Source organism: Diceros bicornis, chromosome 5, assembly GCF_020826845.1.
Source record: "Diceros bicornis minor isolate mBicDic1 chromosome 5, mDicBic1.mat.cur, whole genome shotgun sequence".
Taxonomy (NCBI): domain Eukaryota; kingdom Metazoa; phylum Chordata; class Mammalia; order Perissodactyla; family Rhinocerotidae; genus Diceros; species Diceros bicornis.
In genome coordinates, this window is record NC_080744.1 from 39,077,241 (window position 1) to 39,096,452 (window position 19,212).

Below are 19,212 nucleotides of genomic sequence, written 5' to 3' on the forward strand. Positions count from 1 at the left end.
TAGCCATTTTGTGTAGAAACCAGAATAAGAGTGGTAGCTGGAAAGTTTAGGAAGTTGATCTCTGCTCAGTGATGAGGAGAGCCTGAATTTTCTCCATTAGCTCCTCTCGCCTACTCTAGAGATAGGTACAAAGACCTGTTTGCCTCTTCAACCAGGACAGTTCAAAGGGATCTGGAAAGTCTACCTGCCCAGTGATGTGGCCATTTTTATTATGATAAATGTATACTTTTCTTCGTCTCTAACCTCCTAAAAAACCTCTTCCCTAACTTTCTCAAGTAAAAGTTTGTTTCAATAAGACTGGAAAACTTCAATTCCCCTATCCCTAACAGGACTTCGTGCTTTGTGACCTCATTCTTCAGGAAATCTGCCAATTGCAGCAGTGTCTCAGTGTAATTTCAGCCTAGGAAGTCTATCTGGGTACCTTAGGCTTGCCTGAGGGGCTTGAGATAGAAGATGATCCATTCCAGTGTCCACCAAGCAATTAAATGCAGAATTTCTAATGGTGAGCCTTCCCATCTTCCCCAGAATTTTGAATGTCCTCCTAAATCCAGAAAGTTACAAGAGTTAGAGGTACTGATTCAGGAGGTCTGAGGTGAGCCTGGGAGGCTATAGTTTTTAATAAACACTCTGGGTAATTTTGATACATACGCCTCATAAACCCACGTTAAAATCATGATTTAGAGCAAGATGTAAAGAAATATGACACAGGCAGAAGTGGGGGTGGAATTACAAATGTCTGCCATTCCACCAACCATTTTATCAAGGAGACTTAGCTCTAGCACCCAGTTTCAATGGCATGGAAAAAATGAGGGTTTGCCTAATGAAACACAGGCTGTTTGAAGGAGAAAAATCTGATCATGGTGAGAGGAATTTTTAAAACTTCTAATTTTGATACAATTTCAGACTTAAAGTTGCAAGAATAGTACCAAGAGTTCCTATATATCTTCCACCTGGATTTTCAAAATGTTAACCTTTTAACACTTTTGCTTTATCCTTCTCTTTCTCCTTATTTATATTTATATATACATACATATATGTGTCATGTACATTTTTTTCCCTGAACTGTTTGAGAGTAAGATGCAAATATGTGCCCCCTTTACCTCTAAATATGTCAGTGTGCGTTTCTTAAAACACAAGGACTTTCTTTTCTGTGTGTGTGAGGAAGATCAGCCCTGAGCTAACATCTGTGCGCATCTTCCTCTACTTTATATGGGACGCCGCCACAGCATGGCTTGATGTGCGGTGCCTTGGTGTGCACCTGGGATCCAAACCTGCGAACCCTGGGCCGGTGAAGTGGAGTGCGCGCACTTAACCACTGCGCCACCAGGCTGGCCCCACAAGGACTCTCTCTCACAAATACATGTACAGAATACAAAATGTTCATTGATAAGGCTTCATAGTCCACATTGCAACTAACCTTTAAGAAACTACTACCTGTTGGGACCGGCCCGGTGGTATAGCCGTTAAGTGGGCATGCTCTGCTTTGGGGGCCTAGGGTTCGCATGATTGGATCCTGGGCGCGCACCGACGTACCAATTATCAAGCCATGCTGTGGCAGCATCCCATATAAAGTAGAGGAAGATGGGCATGGATGTTAGCCCAGGGCCAATCTTCCTCAGCAAAAAGAGGAGGATTGGCAACAGACGTTAGCTCAGGGCCAATCATCCCCCCCCCCAAAAAAAAACTACCACTTGTCAACTTTTGGTATAGTATCAAAAAAGAATATCCCCAATTACCTGAAAAGGCTATTAAAAACTCTTCCCTTTCAACCATATTATCTGTATGTGGCAAGATTTGTTTTCATGTACTTCAACCAAAACAACATATTGCAACATATTGTATGCAGAAGCAGATAAGAGAATCTAGCTGCCTTTCATTAAGTCAGACATTAAATTATACAAAAATACTACTCTGCGCACTATTTTTGTTTGTTTTAGAGATTTTAGCCATTTTTCATAAATGCATTTACATTAACATATAATGGGTATATTGTTAATTTTAGTAAATCAAATATTTTTAAATGTCCTAGTTTTAGTATTAGATATGGCACATATTGATATAGCATACATGAACAAAAATTCTTGGGGTCCTCACTAATTTTTGAGAGTATAAAGGGATGCTGAGACCAGAAAATGTGCGAACTGCTAATCTAATCTGTAGACACATCTTACGTAGATTTCATCAATTATTCCAGCAACGTCCCTTAAAGCAAAGGAAAATCTCAGTTTATTTCTTGCGTTTCATTGTCGTGTCTCTTTAGTCTACTTTAATCTGGAACAGTTCCTCACTTTTCCTTTGTCTTTCAGACATTGACATTTTTTAATACAGGCCAGTGTTTTTTGGTCCTCTGACTTGGTTTGTCTGATGTGTGCTGATGGTTAGTTCAGATCATGCACTGTTGTCAGGAATCCCACAGAGGGGTGCTGTGTCCTCCTCAGGCAGCACACCAGAGGCACAGGTGCTGGTTTGTCCTATGACTAGTCATTTTAACTTCCATCACCTGGTTATGGTGGTGTCTGCTAAGTTGCTCCTTTGTAAAGTTACTATTTTTCCATTTGTAATAAAGTATCTTGTGAGGAGAGACTCTGACTCTGTAAATATCCTATTTTTCATGGAACTTTTCCTCTCTGGTTTTAGAGCCAATGTCCAAGAAGAAGCCCCTGCAGCCCCTCCTGCTCCATCGAATCAGTCTTTTGCCTTATTTTATGGATGCATTGGGGAACCTTAAGGAAGAGTGGTTTTATAAGTCGTATTTCTTGAAAACCCACTTGCATGTTTTTTAGTAGACTGCCTCAAGTTGAAAAAGATATCAGAATGTGGAAAATGATTATAAGTGGGAGGAAATAGCAAACCTTATATACCATGATTTCAACCAGATTTACAGAATAAAAACAAAAGTATAGCTCAGAGGACCTGAGGAAATAGGCCACAATGCTAATGGTGTTTCTTAGGCTGGTGAGATTGTGTGATTTTTATCATTCTAGTTATAACAATAACATGTTCATAGCAAAAGTTTTGAAAAAGTGTTATTAAATTTCTGGTATATTTATATAACTCCTATACAAGAAGCATAAAATTTCTGCATACTTGAAGCATATGAGCTAAAATTGTAGGGCCGGCCCCGTGGCTTAGCGGTTAAGTGCACGGGCTCCGCTGCTGGCGGCCCGGGTTCGGATCCTGGGCGTGCACGGATGCACCGCTTCTCCGGCCATGCTGAGGCCGCGTCCCACATACAGCAACTAGAAGGATGTGCAGCTATGACATACAACAATCTACTGGGGCTTTGGAGGGAAAAAATAAATAAATAAAATCTTTAAAATTGTAGTGATGCTATAAGTAATTCTTTGTGCTCCGTACGTGCCATTTCTCCCACCACCCTGGCAGAGCCTATTACAGGAAAATGCTCCATGTTAACTTACAGACACTTCTGAATGGGAAGAGTTTTTTTGAAATCTTTCATTATTTCTGTATCTTTGGATTCAGGTAATGAAGATTCAAAGGTACCTCCAGAAAGACAGAAGTCTCTTTACAAAGATGGATTTTCCAAACCTGGAAAAAATAAAAGAATTGCAAGCACTACTCCAAGTAAGTTTTGCACACAAAGAAGCATAAAGTAATGGTGGGCCTCCTTCGGGCTGACGTTGGTGACGCAGCGTGCTATAACGGCTACACGCTCGGATGCTGGACCTGGGGCTTACAACCTCCTCTCATTCTCTAGCTGTGAGAACTTGGGCAACTAACTTATCCTCAGTAGACCCACTTCCTCAGTTTAAAGTGAGAAGGATTATACTACCTATTTTATTAGGTTGATATATATAGATTGAGACTATTTTTCCACTTCTGATTACCTAGCACAGCAACTAGCATGTAGCAGGTATTCAAGAAATATCTGAGAATGAATGTCTATAAAATACTTGGCACAATGTCCACCTTGTAATAAATTTCTTTCTTTTTTTTTTTTAGTAATCAGTCTAAGGGACTCCATTTCTGGACATGTAATTCTTCCTCTCTGTTGCTTGGCACATAGAATGTTAATTGAATATTGTATATTTATAGCACCTAAAGTGCTGCTCAGTATATATTAGAAATTCATATACTTAATTATACTTAATTAGAATATACTTATATACATAATTAGAATAGCACAGAGCAGGGGTCAGCAAATTACTGCTCTCCTTGGCCTGTCTTATAGCCCTTGAGCTAAGAATGGCTTTTACAGTTTTAAAGGGTTGTATAAAAAAAGAGAAATATGAGACAGAGACCATACCATACGTGGCCACAAAGCCTAAAATATTTACTCTGTGCCCCTTTACAGAAAAAGTTTGCCAATCTTTGGCATAGAGCTTTCTAACCATTATAAAGTGTTAAATTTGTGATTACGTAAAGGCCATTTGATTAATTGGTGAGGGGAGAGGGGAAATTTGTTGTTCTTTTCTTGCCCTCAGGACTAAACCAAGATGTCAGTTAGCGGTGAAATGGACAGTGGAGAGATGGTGAATGTTTGATGGTTTATAAGATAACTATGCTTTGCCCCTGGGTTTCCAAAAACTAAATGTTTTGAAATAAAGTTTTAGTAAAGATGATGTTTAAGTTGAATGTCAGGGATGCAGAGAAGAGATTAACAGAAAAACATAGGGAAGGTGAATAAATGGATTTTGTCTTGTTATTAATTTTCATATTTTGGGGAACATTCTAGACTTTAAGAAGCTTCATGAGGCTCGTTTTAAGGAAATGGAGTCCATTGATCAATATATTGAGAGAAAAAAGAAACATTTTGAAGAACACAATTCATTTAATGAACTGAAGGTATGCTGGTAAAATTATGTTCTTAATGGGACTAAACTATTTGATTTTAATGTTGATACCATGTATACACCATGGTTAATACAGCCAGCTTTCTCTTACCCTGTAGTAGAATGGATTTATTCAAGTTTAATATATCTTTATTTTCTTAAATTGCCTTCCCCCACCATGAAAATTTTCAAAACTCTCCAGGTAAAACAGTGAGCCCTCACCAGAAAGAACAAAATCAAAGTGGCAATAAGTTGTTCTGTCTTCCACGTTCAGACGTTGTGCCTGTCACTTTTGTTGAGGATGGACTGATTTACGGCTGGAGCCATCTTCTTTCCCTGTCTCTCACCTAAAGGAAACAGGGCATGAGCTAGCTGCCAATGTGTCTGGAAGCAGGGCCACTTGTTTTCCTTTCCATGAAGCTGGGTCTATTTAAGTACTTGATTGAAAGTCAAGCTTTCTATACTAAATAATATGGATGAGTTAATTTTCCAAGTAAAAGTGAAGGGCAGAACAACTAACTGCTTCAACCGTAAACTTGAGTGTAGCCTTGAAGATGTGTTGAATAAATGAGTAGCTTATCTTATTTTTTAGTGATAGCCCCATCCGAATGAGTTTAGTTCACAATTCTCCTCCCCCCATCATTTAAGGAATTGGCTTCTCAGATGGGTTATTTGGAGACTGGAGAATAAAAAACAATTATACTAATTTCACCGTAGCTGATATGAAGCTTTTCTTGACAGTTGACATGTTTTGGGATTGGTCGCTTGGATAGTGATGGAAAGTAATAAATGAGCAGAGATCCCAGAGAGAATCATCCTGGCCTTGAACAATCTCTCCTTGACTTTCATGATTAGAGGAGAGAGACCTGTTTGATTAGTTGCCAAATGGTTCTCTACAAAGATCAGAAACCTTGTGCCCAGAGATGCCTGTTTACTTTGCCAACAGTGGCAATGATCAAACTTTTAAATCTTTGATAATATAATATGAAAAAATCCCAATTGAATTGGCATTTCTTTGATCATTTTATGTTACATGTTTTTATGTTATAAATCTGTATATGTTATAGTTGGCTCTTTTTCTGTGAATTTGCTTTTTCTTAATTTTTGCCCATTTATTTATGAGCCATTTATCTATATTAATCATATATAATATGTTACAAATACATTCCTACAGTTGATCTTTTAACTATATTAATGGTTGTCTTTTACCTTGTGGAAGGTTTTTTTGTTTTATTTTTAGTTGAATCTATCCAACTTTTCCTTTTAAAGTTCTGAGATTTTTGTCATGCCCTGCCTATCCCAAGATCATAAAAATATGCTCTTATACTTATTTTTATTGCTTTTATTATTTTTCCCTATGTTTAATTTTTAACCCACATTTTTATTTTTTTCAATGTATGGTATGATTGAGCTCTTTGCTTTGTTAGAACAGGATTTTTATTGCTAAAAGAAAGGAAGAAATTGATTACATACATTATTAACAAAATGAATTAGTACTACTAGAGTTAGTGGCCTAATATTCTACCTGAAAAAAAGTCAGAGTGATTGGTACTCAGTGCAAGTAGAATCATGAATACATTACAAAATCGCTCAAAGATGTAGAGTTGGTGGTCCCGGCACCAAGTAAGCTGTGAGGAGACACCAAGTGTGGAAAGTGGGAATTTTAAAGGAAAGATAGAAAAAGGCATAAAACATGTGATTAAATATAACAGTATGCTTCATACATCTAACCTGGGTTCTTGGCTTGTGGTAAAGATGTGTATTTACTAAATATTTTGGTTTTAAATTTGTCTCACAACATTAGAATCTCTTCTGCTTCTATGTCAAAATGAGAAGTTAGTTGACATAGTTCTCTAGTTGCTTGTGTTTCATAGGATATAATCACGATTTTTATGTCTTTTGGCTTTACGTTGTCAATTTCAACAGTCCTACCTCTGTTGTCACTTAATGAAGTTATATTTCTGCTGCTTGCAACAGAGCTTAGACTAATGATAGTAAAACATTCAATTACTCTTGACAGTATCTAAAAAAAGATAACCTGAGTGGAACCCTTCCCAGCCATTTCAAAAAGAGCCTTTCCCTCCTTCTCTTCTTTCTTTTTTTTTTTTTTAAAGATTTTATTTATTTATTCTTTTTCCCTCCAAAGCCCCAGTAGATAGTTGTATGTCATAGCTGCACATCCTTCTAGTTGCTGTATGTGGGACGTGGCCCCAGCACGGCCGGACAAGCGGTAGTGGAAGCAGTGCGTCGGTGCACGCCCGGGATCCGAACCCGGGCTGCCAGCAGCAGAGCGCGAGCACTTAACTGCTAAGCCATGGGGCCGGCCCTCTTCTTTCTTTTATTTAGGGTTTTTTTTTTAAGGAACTGTAAAAGCTTTTTGGGGGCGGGGGGATAGAGATAGAATTATTTGTAGATTCCACATGCCAGTTATGTAATAGTTTCTTCTTTGAGTTTGTATTTAATAAACTGCATATCATGCTCTCAAGGTACCGTATTTCCAAGAGAACCTATTCATCCTCCCTTTCTGGCCAGAGGGGACTGTTTAGCCACATTCTTTCTCTAGTTAGAAAATACCTGGTACACGGCAGCTGGGAAGAGCTTTCTGTTAACACATTACTTAGCACAAGCAGAAGTCACTTTTAAAACAGAGGCGCCATAGCAACACAGGTGCCAGGGACTGCCTAGCCTGCCAGGCAGGTAGGATAGGATGAGGTAGTAGGGAAGGAAAGGTGGGGTTAAAAGTGGGGATGGAATAAGGAGATAAATGGGGGTGCTCTTCTGCATTTTGCCAAGGAGACAATACTGTCTATGAGGCAAGGCTTTAACATGGTGCATTTCCCGTTCTTCAGAAGCAGCTCGTCAGTAAGGGAGTGGTGGCAACTCCAGTTCCTGTCCAAGGAAGACTCTCTGTGGCTTGTACTCCCGCCAGCCAGCGGCGCTCGCAAAGCCGGCCCCACGGTGCTGCAGGCCGGAGCACTCTGTGTGTGAAGGGGTCGGTCAAGCGCTCTGCTCTCTCAGCAACTAAAATGAATGTCAGGTAAAGAACTCCAAAATATAATCAAGCACAAGGTCTCCAAGCTTTACTGCTTCTAATACATTTCAGGTGGACGATACCAGATATGTTTTAATGTTGATGGAAAAGGAGGAGAAAGATCGGCAAACAGTTTTTATAAGTTCTAATCTTTTTTCTTTAAATTTATGTTCGGGACAGCCCGGTGGTGTAGTGGTTAAGTGTGCGCACTCCGCTTCAGTGGCCCGGGGTTCACAAGTTCGGATCCTGGGTGCGCACCGACACCTCGCTTGTCAAGCCATGCTGTGGCAGAGTCCCATATAAAGTAGAGGAAGATGGGCACAGATGTTAGCCCAGGGCCAATCTTCCTCAGCAAAAAGAGGAGGACTGGCATCGGATGTTAGCTCAGGGCTAATCTTCCTTACAAAAAATAAATAAATAAATTTATGTTCAGTTTTCTTGTTTTATCCAACTTCCCTAAGCTCACATTTGATTCATAAGATAGAAAATTATATATAAATTTTCATTTTATTAGTTTAATGTATGCCTGCAAAGATGTGTAAAGAGAAATTTTTCCACTGACTTTATTTTTTTTTTATTTTTATTTCTTTTGTGAGGAAGATCAGTCCTGAGCTAACATCTGCCAGTCCTCCTCTTTTTGCTGAGGAAGACTGGCCCTGGACTAACATCCGTGCCCATCTTCCTCCACTTTATATGGGACGCTGCCACAGCATGGCTTGACAAGCGGTGCATCGGTGCGTGCCCGGGATCCAAACTGGCGAACCCAGGCCGCCACAGTGGAGCACGTGCACTTAACCACTTGCGCCACCAGGCTGGCCCCTTCCATTGACGTTAAGTTGAAGCTAAATGCCTACAGAAAATCTCTCAATGCAGTGAACTAAAAAATTGACTCGTCCTAAAGTGTAAATATTATAACCCTTTGTGTGCTGCAATATCATAGCTATCTCATGCCCCATTGATCCTCTGTTTTCGTTGTGCTTTTCCTGACATCAGGGTAGCCCTCAACTGTGACTGTCCCCACAGATAGAGATCTTCAGGCTCCTTTCTTTAATACCAAAATTTTATTCTGTGCTTTTTTAAGGATATTTACAACATCTAATAGAGCTGGTGCATGGTAACACTTCCCCAACATGTGTAATTATCTGACATAGTTTTTAAAGCTTATGAATGCCCTTACGTTTGGAATTCTATTTATTGAGTTAGCTTGGAATATGAGGTACCTATACGTGACAGTTCTGATTGTATTTAATACTATTTAAGAACACCATGGTCAAGGGCTAGTCCTTGCTCCACTGCAGTGTACAGAGCAGCCTGCACTTCACAGCCCCTCTTCTAACACACCCAATTTTCTTAACTCTGTTGTAGAGTCTTTGGTAATAATTTTGGGTGTTGATTCAGGATCACTATCAAATCTTTAGTTATAAGTCCAAAAGTTCCCTTATGTTAATCACCCCCCCAACCCTAGTATATATATAAATTTTTTTCATTTTTTTGCTGAGGAAAATTCACCCTGAGCTAACATCTGTTGCCAATCTTCCTCTTTTTGCTTGAGGAAGATTCACCCTGAGCTAACATCTGTGCCATTCTTCCTCTATTTTGTATGTGGGTCGCCGCCACAGCATAGCTGCCAACGAGTGGTGTAGGTGCACGTCAGGGAACCGAACCCAGGCCGCCGACACAGAGCACACCAAACCTAACCACTAGGCCACAGGGCCAGCCCCAACTGTAGTATATTTATATCTGTCATTACTGGATTTTCACTGAATCTAAGACACCATGAATTGAAGATTCACCGTTATTTTATGAACCACTAAGAAAAATCACTGCCAACCAACTATGACATGTTACCAATTGTAAAACACATCCCAATTTCAGAGATGTTAAAATGCAGAAAAACTGTCATTAGAGAATCAATGAAATACATTTATGGCAATTTGCTGAGTAGAGAATGGCCTTATATACCACTCAAATGAATGACCTTCTTCTAGGAAGATGTAAGATGTGTTCCCATCACTCATTTAGCATAGCAGTCTCCCGTTCTCTCTGACTTGCCGTCACCAGGAGGAGAAAGAAGGGGAGCTTCTTCGAGTATCTCGTAAGCTGTAACTTGAGGCTTACAGGCATTTCCTTCAAGCTCTGCCTTGTACTGTCATTGGCCAAGGCAGGGAAAGCAGAGATTACAAAAGCATATTTTACAAATAACAAAAGTTGATAAATGATTTGCTTTAGCATCCGTGTTTTAAGAACAGGTCTATTCTGCAAAAGAGGTTCATTCATGTGACAAGTATTTATTGAGGCCCTTTGACTGCTTGGTGATGGGCAAGTGGTTTTATTTATAAGCTTGACAAGCTTGACAGAAGTTACTCTTGACCCAATTACTCATGTCTTGTACTCCACTGTCCTATTTAGGTTTTCAGCCGCTACTAAAGATAATGAGCATAAACGTTCACTGACCAAGACTCCAGCCAGAAAGTCTCCACTTGTGACCATACCTGGGAGTACCCCGAAAGGCCAGGCTGTGCTCAGGATGCACCAGTTAAAGACCACAAGGGGGGATTCTGCTGCTGGTAAAAAAACTTCTGGTTCATCCTTAAGCCATGTAACTTCCTGAAATTATTAAGTATATTTGTTTCCTTAAAGCCTCACCTTATCTATAAAATCAAAAGCAAAAATTTCACTATAGCATATTTTTCATTTTATACTGGCGAGGGAAATGCCAGAGACACAAATAAAAAGCTGATAGCTGCCTGAGGACTCCATCCTGTCCAGGAGGAGTCCTAAGATAGTAACCCTCCCTGAAGAGCTTTCAGCCCCGTCTCGGACTCAGGGATTAGAAGGAGGATCACAGTATTCATTACAGCCTCTGAATGGTCCTGCAGGACTCTGAAACCAACAGGATCTCAGAGTTCATGGAATAAATGCCCCACTATTGACTAGTAGACTGTGTAACCCAGAATAAGCCATATAGTCACTCTTCTACACAGTGTCTACTTAATCATCACCAACAATGACCAGGTGGTTTTCAAAAGAATACTGCAATAGCAGTGCAAAGGTTTAAAACAATATCACCAACAGGTTGCGGCCTGTATTAGAATTGAGTATGTCAAGGTTCTCCTGAGAGTCCTATGAATATGTCAGTCAAGAGCCATGATTACAGAGAGGATTGCCCAATTCCCTGAGACTAGAGGACTCCAGCAGGAGTTTCAGACTAGAGGAGAGTATTGTTGTTGGTAATCATCAGGATGGAGACTCTGTTTGAGGATTTCTTAAAGACTGAATAGTGAGACTGACAACTAAATTTCGAGAGCGAGTCCAGAGGTGGGAATAGTAAGTTTATAAGATTCCTCCTCTAAATGACCTCTCTCATTCCCACCCTAAACTTAATCTTATCTATACCAGCAAGCAGACATTCCATGTAACACTCTGACTCTGTAGTATGGAAAGAAAGGGGCTAAAAAGTGGAGAGTGGCCTTGCCTAGGATATGACTGTGTCATTTTACAGAGAGCTGGGGTTACTGAGCAGCAGCCACCTACCTTTTAATGAGAAATGACTCACAAATGCTCACAGATAAGGACTTAAGGCAGAAACTAAATGTTCTGAGCTTTCTCCTCTAAGTAATTTAAGGGTGTGTCCAGTTGAGATGGGATAGGTTTTTTTTTTCCCAGTTATCAAATATGAATTTTATATAAACAAAATCAAATTGTATTTTTTCCTGTGATTTACTTCATTCACGCAACACAATGTTTCAAGATTCATCCATATTGATAAATGAGCTAAAATTCATTCATTTTCACTGTTTTTCAGTGTTATGGATATATTTCACTTTATCCATTTTACTGCTCATGGACATGTGGGTATTTCCAACCTTTGTTATTATACATAGTGTAGCTATGACCATTCTTGAACACATCTCCTGTACATGTGCAAGTTTCTCTAGACCCGGAATGGGATAGTTGGATAGTAGGTGTGTAGACACTGTCTTGGTTGTACCACTTTATACTCCCATCAGCAGTATGGGACAGTGTTCCCCTCCCTTTGGCACTTGAGATCAACACAATGGGACAGCTTTAGCACAAGGGTTTTGTGCTTTTCTGTTTTGTTTAACTAGGTGGTCCTAGGTCCTGGTTGCCCGTTCACGTATACATGCAAGTGTTAACACTTGACAGTGGCCTGAATGCAGCCTGTGAGGGGAAAGGATTATAAAATGTGCCAGATACATGGTGCCCAACTGTAGCAAAAATTTGACTGATTTAATTATACCATATGGTATATTTTTAACTTTATGGTACAAAAATTCACATTCTTAAATAATAGCCTTTATTAATAACAACCAGAGCCATGAATCTTTTCATCTATATGTGATCAGGTTCCTTGTAGCTTTGTATCTGTGTTAATGAAAATATTATTAGTAATATATAATTTTTAAAAAGGGTAAATAATATCAGGGAAACAGCCTGAAAAATTACCCAGTTATTTCTCTAAATAGGATTCTAACCTCCTGGCGGATCTTAGGAAGTGTCATAATATGTCCACTCTTTGGGGAGCTGCTCACAGGGGAACCATATCTCGGTGGTTAGCTCTCCTCAGTTATTCTTTTCTCCTCCTTTTTAACCCTGTATCTGTTTCAGACTGTTCATATAGATTATATTTTTAAGATTGAGAAGTGATACTTTACCAAAAAACTATAACAAGTCTTTTAATTAAGGCTTTGGGTTTGGATTTTTGTTTTCCTATTTCTTTTCAGTTATTACCCCATTCAAGTTGATAGCTGAGGCAGTGCAGACTCCCGTCTCCCAGAAGAAACCAGTGTTTGATCTCAAAGCAAGTTTGTCTCGTCCCCTCAACTATGAGCCACACAAAGGTACATGGGGATGTTTTGAGGTAGAAGACATGCAAAAGACTTAAGATTAAACTACTCTGCATCTGAGGAGGTGAAAAATTCTAGTGAAATTCAGTGGAAGCCGTACTTGACCACCTAGAATTCCTGCCCCAGCCCTTGCGCCCACATGACCCATGCTTTAAAAGACTGTCCATTAAACAAATGCTAAATAATTGATTCACTTAAATTTTTGTTAGACATAACTTCTAATCAGTGTTACTACAAAGAATTAATAAAATTTCAGACAAAATCAAGAAACTTGGAAGTTAACCTGTGGGTAAATGAATGTTTTCTTTACAGTTTTCAAAGAATTCCAGGCTAGAAACCACCAGTCCAACAACCTGGGACATGTGATGGCCAGATGTCACTCTTGGGCATATATTAAAGTATCCTTACATCCATTTAAAATATCAATACTTAATGTAATCTAACTTTCAGTGCTTCTGGAATTACTTTAAAACAAAAAAAACTTCCTACAAGAATCATGTTTATGTAACAGTATTTATCTTTAAATTACTAATGTTAATGAGACATAAATAAAATGAAAACATAAATCGTATTTAGAGGTTAAGAGTCAACTAAACTGTGGTACAAAAACTTCTCTTCCAGTTCTCTCACATACCCCATTTCCCCCCCAAGTTTTCCCATCTGTGGCAATGGCACTTCTATCTACCGTGTTCTCAGAGCAGAAACCTAGGAGTCATCTTTGGCTCCTCACTCTCTCAGACCCCATATCCAGTGCATCAGCTAGTCCTTTCAACTCTACCTTTCAAATACATCTTTAATCTGACTACTTTTCACCCCCACTGTGATTCCCCTTGGTCCAGGTCTCTTATCTGGGCTTTTAGAATAGCCTCTGCCCCACTAAAACCTTAAAAACAAATCAGCACATCACTGCCTTGCTCAGAACCTCCTAAAGTTTCTCATCTTTTTCCCAACCTCATTTCATCACCTCCTCCCTTCCCTGACTTTGTGTCAACAACACTTGTGTTCCAGCTCCTCAAACACACGGAGCTCATTCCCACCTCCAGGTCTTTGAACTTGTTATCCTTCTGCTCCACCTGGAATATTCTTCCCACAGACCTTTGCGCAGCTTGCTCTCTTGTTTTAATGGGGCATCCACTCAACTATCACCAACTCAGGCCTTTCCTCTCCTCCCTGCCTCCCACACTCTTCACTCCTTACCCTGTTCTACATGTCTTCATAGCACATAGCACCCATGTTAAGTTACTTGACAATTATCTACCTCTGCGACTGGGATGTAAGCCCAAGAAAGGAAGGATTTTTGACTGCTTGGTTCACTGCTATGTCCCCAGCACCTAGAACAGTCTCTGGCACATACCAGGTTTTCCAGAAGTATTTGTTATGGGAATGACTGACCACCACTAACTTCTACTAATGGTAGAAAACCTGGATTAGAGCTTTATCTGTGCTTCTTATTATTTTTATATTCTAGACAAGTCATTTAGTTCCTTTATGGAAGGGAAAATAAGTAATACTTCATTGGTTATTGAAAGGATCAAATGACATGATGGGTGTGAAAGTCCCTTTTATAAAATAAGAAACACTACAAATGATAACGATTAGTACTCAGAAATAGGTCATAAACTATGCAAATGAAGCAATACATAAACATCTAGAAATTTGGTTCCAGTTCTAAAGCCAACAAAATAGTCCCACTCGTTCCATTCCAAATACATTTTAATAGGTAACAGTAATAATAAACTGCCCAGATGAAATAACACTTTAATATTAAACAAAATACCTATGCAACCTTAGAATAAATTACTTGGTTGTGATGGCTTCTTTTAATGTGCTGTGTAATTGGATTTAGTATTTAGATTTTTATTTTTAGTATTCAAGTATTTAGTATTAAGATTTTTTTCTGTGACTTTCCAAGGATTAAAAAATAGAACACACTTTGGGGCCGGCCCGGTGGCGCAAGCGGTTAAGTGCGCGCGCTCCGCTGCGGCGGCCCGGGGTTCGCTGGTTCGGATCCCGGGCGCGCACCGACGCACTGCTTGGTAAGCCATGCTGTGGCGGCGTCCCATATAAAGTGGAGGAAGATAGGCACCGATGTTAGCCCAGGGCCGTCTTCCTCAGCAAAAAAGGAGGAGGATTGGCGGATGTTAGCTCAGGGCTGATCTCCTCACAAAAAAAAAAAAAAAAAAAATAGAACACACTTTAATATTTAGAGAAAAAATACAATTTATATCTGTGGAATATGAAATTGAAATTAATAGAGGAATTATACTGGCAAATGTCTATAAAAACAAAGTATAAATGTTGATAGCAAGAAAGTAGCCACAGATGAAGAGAATTAAATTGGGAATATAAATACAAGCATCTTTTTAAGTCTGTCGTTTTCTCTGTCCTAAACTAGGAAAACTGAAACCATGGGGACAATCGAAAGAAAATAATTCTCTGAATGAGCATGTAAACAGAGTTAGCTTCCACAAGAAAACCTACAAACAACCTCGTCTCCAGACCAGGTGAGTACAAAATTATCCAGTTCTCTAATTCTTTTCATTTTCAAAGACTATATATAAAAGCAGAGCCTCTGAGGGACAGAGAGTCTCAGTAATAGTGGTGTTTAAGAAGGTAGAAGTGAAATCACATACAGAACTTTCTAAAAGCACATGTGCCTAGGCCTCACCACAGTGGGTTCTAATTCAGTAGGTTTGTGGTGAGGCGCAAGCATGTGCACTGTTTCCAAAGCTCTACAGGTGATTCAGAAGAGGACCCATATTCAGAGTACTGCTCTTAAATGGTCAAATAATGCACCTGGATATCCCTCCAGACACCAATCCAAGTGCCCAGCACACCTAGGTGGGCAGATAGAGGTAACTTCCTCACTCCCAGGGAAACCAGGCTACTAGGCTTTAAGGCCCTACACAGGGGGAATCCCAGGACCATCCTTAGGGGATTCCTTCTACATGAAAACCAAGTTAAAGCTCAAGTTTCCCCTGGGCTACAGCTGGTCCTCGTTGAGTGGATTCCCTGTAAAACTCTCCTGATGTGGGGTTACCTATATTTGACCTGCCTATATCCAGCTACCACCAAGGCCTTTACTAACTGTATTTGCTATTAAGATTGTTAACATGATCCCGGGCTTCCCCCCCCCCCCCGCCCCCATCTCATCTAGGAAAACTTAGTGGCTTAAGTCAGTAGACCTTGGTTCTAGTTCCAGCACTTTCACTAGACTGTGATTTTGAGCTCGACCTTTGACTTGGACTTCCAGATGTAGAGATTTCTCATTTAAAACAAGAACTACAGGGGCTGGATTCAATCACCAAGGTGCCTTCTGGTTCCAGTTCCATGCTTGATTTTAGAATGCTGTATTAACATAAAAAGGAAAATACCAAGTTCTAGCCCTTTAATACAACAGTGACTTACAGGTGTGACTTCCATGGCATAGACCACTAGAGAGAGGGCAGTGTCCTGTAAGAGTGTGCTTTACACCAATGTGCTGGGTGTCATTTTTAAGTTTGGGTGTTAGTCTAACAACAGGTGCTTTCAAGTGGTCTGTTGTGGAGTGTCACTAGAGCCTAATGTGTACCTGTCCCTCTTAGGGAGGAGCAACGGAAGAAACATGAGCAAGAACGAAAGGAGAAGAAAGCAAAGGTTTTGAGAGCTCGAAGGGGCCTTGTGGCTGAAAATTAATAATTTTTTAACATTCTGTAAATATTCCTTTATTCTGAATCTTTTTCTTGTAAATTTTTTCTACTGTCCTCCCCACTTTCGTCAAAAAACTTTCTGTTAACTTCGTTCATTGTATATGTACTGTCAGTGGGTTCTTCATGTGCTACATCTCTGAGAAGACACTATTACCTTAAAGCTCACAAATTCTTTGAACTGGTTTTTATCTAAGTCCCTGTACAACTCAGTTTTCTAATGAAACCCAGCCTATAGATTCTTGATGTAGATTTTTAATGTTAAGTTCTCTCTGCTGGCTTTAATATTAACAGAACTGTAATCCTCTTCTAGGCAAAAGCATTTACCTGATGATAGCTAATTATACCACAAGCTTTAGTAGAAATTTAACAATAACAAATTATAGATAGGGTAAGCTGGGAAAGGCCAACTCTTCATCCTCTAGAGAATCTAGTAGTCTTAATGAAACTGTGGGCCATATGGGTTGGTTATGACATCAATATTTTACCTATGTGAAGCGTTTTGTATAAGCTTATTTGTACCTTTGTTCAGATCACTTCATGTAATTGCCATCTGTCACGCAATATATTCTTAAAAACAAAAACTATAAAAAAAACCCAAAAACCAAAAACTATAGCCCATTCTAGCCTTGCTTATTTAAAAATATACAGGGCCATAATGAAATCTGAGGATTGCTGCTTTAAGGATTACTGTGCCCTGTCAAACTTACATCTTATTCAATTTATGGAAAAGACTAGAGTTGCTTAGCATCAAATCCATGTTGGTTGCACCTAAGTGAAGCTTCTGATTTTTGTACTGCTTAAGATTTTCATAAATAAAATTTTCTTCTCATGGCGGTAGATTCATTCTTTGTAAACATAATTGGCTTCCAAGATTCAGTTGACCAGCTAAGATTAACAAGAGTTTACTTGTAATCTTGGTGCATCCTTTCCTGACCACTCACTCCCACCCCAAGAAGCAATGACATGTCCTTCTTTTTTATTTTCACAGCAGGTTGTTATATTTATTTTTATACATATATGAGCCCACAGAACATGGCATACTCCTGGGTGCTTAATAAATTCAGATTTTTCTATCAAGAGGCAGAGATCAGATCAATCAAGAGACCTCTGGGTAACTGTCAAATACACTGCTGCTGGGAAGGTAAAATGATACAACCACTTTGGAAAACAGCTTGATAGTTTCTTTTCTCTTTTTTTTTTTTTAAAGATTTTATTTATTTATTTATTTTCACCCCAAAGCCCCAGTAGATAGTTGTATGTCATAGCTGCACATCCCTCTAGTTGCTGCATGTGGGATGCGGCCCAGCATGGCCGGAGAAGCGGTGCGTCAGTGCGCGGCCGGGATCCGAACCCGGGCCGCCAGCAGCAGAGCACGTGCACTTAACCGCTAAGCCACAGGGCCGGCCCAAGCTTGGTAGTTTCTTAAATGTACATCTACCATATGACCCAGTAATTCTACTCCTAGCTATATACCCAAGAGATGGAAACAGATGTGCACACAAAAACTTGTATGCAAATAAATATTTATAGCAGTATTATTCATAGTAGCCAAAAAATGGAGAAAAATCTAACTGTCCCTCAATCGATAAATAGACTAAAAGAATATTATGTACTAAAAAGGAATGAAGTACTGATAACATGCTACAACATATATGAAACTCCAAAGACATTATGCTAAGTAAAAAGAAGCCAGACACAAAACACCACATATTGTATGATTCTATTCATATGAAATATCCAGAGAAGATAAACCTAAAGAGAAAATAGATTAGTAGTTACCTGGGGCTGGGAGTGGGAATGAAGAGTGCCTGCAAAGGGGCATTGAAGTTTCTTTTTAGGCTGATGGAAATTTTCTAAAATTAGGTGAACTTTATGATATGTAAATTATACCTCAATAAAGTTTTAAAGTTGAAAACTTTGAAGTTTTAAAAATAAAAATATAGGGCCAGCCCCGTGGCTTAGCGGTTAAGTGCGCGCACTCCACTACTGGCGGCCCAGGTTCGGATCCTGGGTGTGCACCGACACACCGCTTCTCCGGCCAGGCTGAGGCCGCGTCCCACATACAGCAACTAGAAGGATGTGCAACTATGACATACAACTATCTACCGGGGCTTTGGGGGAAAAAAAAAAAGAGGAGGATTGGCAATAGATGTTAGCTCAGAGCCGGTCTTCCTCAGCAAAAAGAGGATTGGCATGGATGTTAGCTCAGGGTTGATCTTGCTCACAAAAAAAATATAAATAAATAAATAAAAATATAATTACATGACAATATACACAATAGATTTTAGGCCAAGATGATGAAAAAGGCTATTCATTAGCCTTTGTGTATTCTCTTACTTATTTTAAACTTGGCTCTCTTAGAGTACTCTGGCTATATTATAGTTTCCTACCTCTTCCTCTCTCTAAGATGACAAGAATTGATAGATTTAAACTGTTAATCAGAGCCTTATTTTTGGCATATGCAATCTCTGTAATACTTCAAATGACTGGAGAAGCTTTGGGGACATTAGTCTAATATCTAAGGGGTTACATTAAAAGTCACTATAAAGAAAGAACTAGTAAGGATCATGCATCTTCGGAGGGCCAGCTCTCTAAGTAGGTGTTAGGGACTGCATGTTTGTGTCCCCCCAAAATTCATATGTTGAAACCCTAATTCCCAATGTGATGGTACTTGAAGGTGTGGCCTTTGGGAGGTAATTAGGTCGTGAAGGTGGAGCCCTCATGATGGCATTAGTGCCTTTATAAGGAAAAAGAGACTAGAACTTGTTCTCTCTCAGCCATGTGAGAATACAGCAAGAAGGCTGGCTGTCTAGAGGCCAAGAAGTGGACAC

At 39.5% G+C, this 19,212-nt stretch overlaps 1 protein-coding gene across 3 annotated transcripts in view; it reads left to right on the forward strand.

Moving 5' to 3' along the window:
* NUSAP1 (nucleolar and spindle associated protein 1) overlaps positions 1 to 17,212 on the forward strand; it is a 32,185-nt gene extending 14,973 nt beyond the window's left edge. For 2 of the 3 annotated variants that reach the window (XM_058541275.1, XM_058541276.1), the window contains exons 5-11: positions 3,484 to 3,585; positions 4,697 to 4,806; positions 7,643 to 7,830; positions 10,234 to 10,391; positions 12,570 to 12,686; positions 15,088 to 15,196; positions 16,277 to 17,212. In XM_058541275.1, the coding sequence (XP_058397258.1) occupies positions 3,484 to 3,585; positions 4,697 to 4,806; positions 7,643 to 7,830; positions 10,234 to 10,391; positions 12,570 to 12,686; positions 15,088 to 15,196; positions 16,277 to 16,367 (875 nt within the window). In that variant the 3' untranslated portion in view covers positions 16,368 to 17,212. The remainder of the gene's footprint in view (positions 1 to 3,483; positions 3,586 to 4,696; positions 4,807 to 7,642; positions 7,831 to 10,233; positions 10,392 to 12,569; positions 12,687 to 15,087; positions 15,197 to 16,276) is intronic. The other variant, XM_058541277.1, reaches the window with a different exon arrangement.
* The last annotated feature ends 2,000 nt before the right edge of the window (positions 17,213 to 19,212 follow it).